The following is a 5746-nucleotide window of genomic DNA, read 5'->3' on the forward strand; positions in this document are numbered from 1 at the left end:
AACAATTTTTATTAGTGCTTCATGATTAATTAAGCATTTTATCAATTATATATAATATATTTATATTAAAGAATAATTATTAAATCAAATACGTATAATTGTTAAATCTTATTTTGAGGGTGCAATATTTAATACTATGATATAAAAGCTTCATAATAATGTGAGAGTATTTAAATATTTTATAAAATCACTTATATTGAGGAATTATAATGATAAAAAAAACTTGATGAAAAGAATATATAATTAATAAATACCAAACAATCACCCACATAAATTCTGTAGTGGCGAGTACGAGTCGGCGTTGGTATTGTATCACCGAGCAGCTACTGTGTGTCCGCGTGACAGCAGTCACGGTGTGGCAGCACGACGTACCGCAGCTACAATAAACTCGTGGAATAATTCAGAAAAAAGCTCGGCGAGAGATGACGCGATTTCGAAGGCTACTTCGAGTCGCGACAATGTGGCGCTTAAAGCGCGTGATACTTCAAAGTCTTTTGATGATCTATCGATCACGGATGTCAAGTAGATCAAACTCTTATATTTTACGTAGACAATAGATATTCCAATAGTATTTTAATTTCAAAGGGTTCTCTATATATATTTTTTAAGCCAATTTTTTATTACTCCAAGCTTTTAACATTTAAAATAAAAATATCTTTTTTGGCCGAAATTCATAATCGTATAATGGTTTTTAATCTTTGATTTGAAAACATAAATATAATTACAGACTCATATTTTATTATTATTTTATATATTTCTATTTTTCGAATACACAAATGTGTTCGAAAAATTGTTCTATTATTATTTACGATTCATCTTTAATTTTTATTATTGATTCGAATAATTTATTCATCAAATAATGATCAATCGACTATGAATAATGCAATCTACATTGAAATAAAATTTGAATTAAAATTAAAATCAAAGAAAATAAAGTTTTTTCATCCTAGAAATCGAGAAACATCCTAGAAATTGAGTTTGACATAAAGCCTTTATTCTTAATGACTTGAAACTTGAATACTCGTATTATTAAGTGTGTGTGTCTCGATATTTTACTCAAAGGATATTTTATCCCTCTTTCAGATATCTCGATAATCGCAAGAAGATTTCCGGCAAAATTTTCCCCGCGCTAGGACCCTCGATTTCCAAACTAATTCGGTCCATGACGATGTCGAAGCATCTCAATAATCGCGCCAATACTATGCTGAAGAACTTGAAAGTTAATTTCAACGCTGGCAAGATGAAGATTTCCCTGAGACTCGCTGAGGATTTGCTAACATTATCTTCCGGCTTAGAGGATTCTCGCCGATACAGAATATTGGCGTATCAGTATTTATCTCTGATTCACACGGAATTGGGAAGGCATGATCGAGCGTGTAGCAACGTCGCCATGATAGTGCGGCTGTCGAAGAGCACCAACGACGTCGTTCTACTGTCACGCGCTCTTGTGACTCTGGCCAGGGTACATCTCAGCTTCGGACATTTGGAAGCTGCCGCGCGTGCTTTGGAAAATCTGTCGATCCATGTCGACCATCCGGTGCCGCGGGCTTGGGTGCACCATGAGATTGGACGCTGCCATTTGGAGACGGGGAAGTACGATAAGGCGTTGCGCAAGGCGATGCAGTGCCGGGAATGCGCGGAAGAAGCAAACTCGAAGAAGTGGACCTTCCATGCCGACCTGCTGCGGGCGCAGTGCCTGGCGATGCTGGGTCGTTTCGCCGGTGATGACTCTATTTCTCAAGCTGTTGTCTCGTCTTTTCACGAGCATCCCTTTCTTCTTCTTGGCCCAATTTCGAACGAATCTTCCGGGCGCGAAAATAGTTAAACACCCCGCTGCCAGAGATATTACATATCTTTCTTTCTTGTCGAAATTTCAGCGATATTTTTTTTTTAAAGCTAATTTCTAATCTTCAAAATGTTTCCAGAATATAATATCGCTTCTAGGTGCGCAGTGGCTTCTCGCCACTTTTGTTCTACTAAACAAATAACGCACATAATATTTTTCCGCAAGTTTAAGTTCTATCTGAATTACTCGAAAACACATCTGAAATATCTGGTTATATCAGAGTTGTATGACTGAACTGTGAAAAAAGAAAAGAGAAACGAAAAGAGGAACGGAATGAAAAATATAATACTTTTCTCTGACGTATACTCTGACGGTTTTATCACGAGGAATTTTCATTTTACTGTGCCTGTGAGAAAGTGTCAAAATGTAGACCACGGTGAAATATCTGTAAACAACTAAGATATGACGAAATTGTGGTAAAACTACGAAGTAGGAATCCTAGAAATGAGATCAAAATTATATATATATATATTTTGATCTCATTTCCAGGATAAAATTATATATATATATATATATATATATATATCCCTTGGAATCTTTTAAAAAATCCAATTTAATATATTTGATATATATTTAATTGCTTCGCTGAAATTACGTGACTTTAAGAAATATTGGATCTGCTCGCTACTTGAGTATATAAAAAGAATGATTTTGCTAAAGTATCTAAAAATTTAACTGGATACAGATTTGAAAATAATTTTGTTTGGATCATCAATTATCTAAAACGCTGAAACCATTGTTAGAATGTTAAAATTTTTTGAATTTATTGTCATCAATATTTAATCTTTAGAGAGAGAGAAAGAGAAAGAGAGGAGGGGGGGGGAGAAGAGATTTATTTTAAAAATCTTACAGTTTTTTCTTGAGTAAGATTTGTTATAATTTATTCTTGTTCATTGTCTTTTTTGCCTCAAAAAAAGCACTATTTCAGCGCCACTATAATGGCTTTTCCGTCCTATAAAGTTAAGTGTTCTATATAATTACTTAAATTATGCAATAAAATTATTATTAGACTTATATATGTAGTTAAATTTTAGATACTTCAATAAAACCGTTTCTATCCATGTGATATGGTTGGGTAAGATTGTAAAAAGAAAGTTCAATATACGACCATTCCTTAAGATGAGCTCTGTTTCACATAGAGGCTCTCGAGGAGCTACGAATCGCTGCAAAGATCAGCGAGGAGGAGGGCGACACGCCAACGCTATCTTACATTCAAGATCTAATCGAACAGCTGAATAGTGCTCTGCGCGAAGTCACGTTCAGCGAGGAAAGATGCTTCGAAAGTATTCTTCGAAGACTATCGCCGCGTTGCAAAGAACCTGGACTCTCCGAGGGGAACAAGGCGATAACAAGTTCGAGTATTAGGAGAACGACACGCAGCAAGGACAATGACGCTTTAACGCCGTTTTACTCAGACTGTCTGGAGGACGAAATCTTCGATCAACGCGAGATAGGTATTAGGCTGAAGGAAATTTATTGAAGAGGATACTAAAACTTTTGTATTCGTCGAAAGATTCAAAATTTATTATTTAAAAAAACGATCAAACATGGAAAAGAATTATTTTCTTGAAGTATCAAAAAATTTAAATCAAAATAATTATGTAGAAAGCTCAAGTATGTCGCAAAAAATCCTGTCATTCTAGCAACCATCTTGATTATACATAATTATTTTGACTTACTCCAACAAAATTATTTTCAGATGTCAATATTATCCACCTACAGTTATTTTAGATATATTAGCAAAAAAGTTCTTTCCATGCACGCGAAACACTTAAGTATTACACGTACTTTTGAATAAAATATAAAAAGATTATAAAAAAAATTACAAATTTTTCTATATTGTATTTAAAAGTAACACAAAAGTTAGACGGTGGTTTAGAGTCTGGATCAAAAATTATTTTAACAAAAGCTTCAAATTAATGATATTAATACAGAGTCGAATTCAAGTTCGGTGGACAGCGCCGTATCCTACAGAAGCAAAAACACTAACTTAACGTATGCAATCGACTCTTATACGGACGTTTCATACAAAGACAAGCTTGACGGAATGAGGATATGTGATGATGAACTTTTATCACGCGAGTCGCACATGACGTTCCGTACCTGTTACAAAGAGTCTAGACACTCCATCAACGAGGACAAAGCATCGGTCTCTTTAAAACCAATCGCAACGTGCTCCAGTAATGTCGAAAAGTGCGGACAAGCTGGATGCAAGACATTCAGGATTTCGAGATTCTACGAGAGCGTAACTTTGACACCGTTACTGACAAAGCGCAGCATGATGCCGTCGTTAGAACATCGTGTGGCTGTTCGTCACTCGCTGGACTGGAAAAACAAGATAATGATGAGAAATCCTTCGTTCACGAACCATTTTCCAACTTCGATGTCTCTACCGAAAACTAAACGCGCTAAACTAAAGAAGAATGTTCAGAATTACGCTACGACGAAATTATGACGAAAAATCGAAGGGATATGCCATAACAATTTCAAGCACAACAAAAAGTCTTCAATTTTTTTACTTCCTTTAAATCCAATTAAATAAATTTAATTATTAATCTCTGTCAAAAATGTCAAATAATTCAATTTTCTTTATGTTACATCCACAAATTTAGATTATTTTTTCTGTCAAAGTATCACAGGAACAAAGTTTTAATATTGTCTTAAAAATCAGATAATGATATCGTTTTTTTTTTATACAATTATCGAATTATGTCAGTTTAAAAATAATTAGTGCATTTTAATTTACATAAATTATATAGACTCAGCCTTAATCAGAGCTGTAACACACAAAATGCATAAGCACAGTATAACGTAGCCTAAAATCGGATAAAATCTTCATACTGATTTATTTAATTAATTTAGTCTATAAACGGTCTGATTATTTATTTACATAAAATGCTTATTGCTTCAGCGGTCTGAATTATGTCATATTTATGCAACTTATGTTATTTTTGATGCGTTTGGGGAGATGTTATTATATATTTGTTGTTTGAATCATTCCTTGTTTTATAATAAACGATAAAAAATGACATATAGTAAATAGCGCTAATAGTGTCTCCCTGAATTATATGTATTCTTTGCATATAATGGACTGTACTGTGTTGTGGCCTGTACAGATGTTGACACCAGTTCCGGAGGATTAATGAAATCTTTGATGAGATTCATTGATCAAAACAGAGAATAACTACAATAATAAATCGACGTTGAAACAAAAATACAATTTGTAAATTGTCTATAATAATGTGTTCATTGAATGCAATTCTTTTTATTGTTTTAACGTTTACGAATCGCGTTTGATTGCATAGCGTTCGGCATACGTCAAGTCACGCTTTATTTACTCGTGCGAGGTATATCGTGTGTGTAATTGTGCATTGCCCAATGAAGTGCCGGCTATTCGTTCAGTTAATGAAAGCACGCAACCATAATTAGCTGTGCTTTTTTCTGTTATTCATACTTGTAATCGATCTGGAAATGTAAAATTGAAATAGTGATACAGACAACTTCCACCATATTTATCACTCTGTCATCTATTCGCTTATTTTTAATCTTTTTTGCAACAATTTAATATCGCAAAATCTTTTCAATCTCTTTTTTGTAAAAAAAAAAAAATAATTGACTATTCTACGCTAGTTTAAATCGAGTTTTCATCAAATTTGTAGACAAAGGAAAAAAAGAATTGAATGTGATAATTGTATATCGTGGAAGAACATTACAAATATATTACTCAACAAAATTAAAGGATACACTTGAAACCAGCGCTAAAAAGGACTAAATTCAAAGTTACGTATCTTTGCGAAAAATGGTCGCAGATTGATATTTAAAAAAATGTTTTAAAGCATAAAACGTCAACTTTTGAATGCTTCAAACATGTCTCTACAACGCGCCCGAATACTACAAAAA

General features: G+C 33.7%; 1 protein-coding gene across 1 annotated transcript in view; it reads left to right on the forward strand.

Annotated features, from left to right (window-relative positions):
• LOC108757135 (tetratricopeptide repeat protein 25-like) overlaps positions 1 to 4386 on the forward strand; it is a 6575-nt gene extending 2189 nt beyond the window's left edge. Inside the window, exons 3-6 of the mRNA XM_018501536.1 lie at positions 283 to 522; positions 1084 to 1721; positions 2986 to 3300; positions 3781 to 4386. Of these exons, the coding sequence (XP_018357038.1) occupies positions 283 to 522; positions 1084 to 1721; positions 2986 to 3300; positions 3781 to 4301 (1714 nt within the window). The 3' untranslated portion in view covers positions 4302 to 4386. The remainder of the gene's footprint in view (positions 1 to 282; positions 523 to 1083; positions 1722 to 2985; positions 3301 to 3780) is intronic.
• Positions 4387 to 5746: the final 1360 nt, after the last annotated feature.

The sequence above is a fragment of the Trachymyrmex septentrionalis genome, unplaced genomic scaffold (genome assembly GCF_001594115.1).
Source record: "Trachymyrmex septentrionalis isolate Tsep2-gDNA-1 unplaced genomic scaffold, Tsep1.0 scaffold132, whole genome shotgun sequence".
NCBI lineage: Eukaryota > Metazoa > Arthropoda > Insecta > Hymenoptera > Formicidae > Trachymyrmex > Trachymyrmex septentrionalis.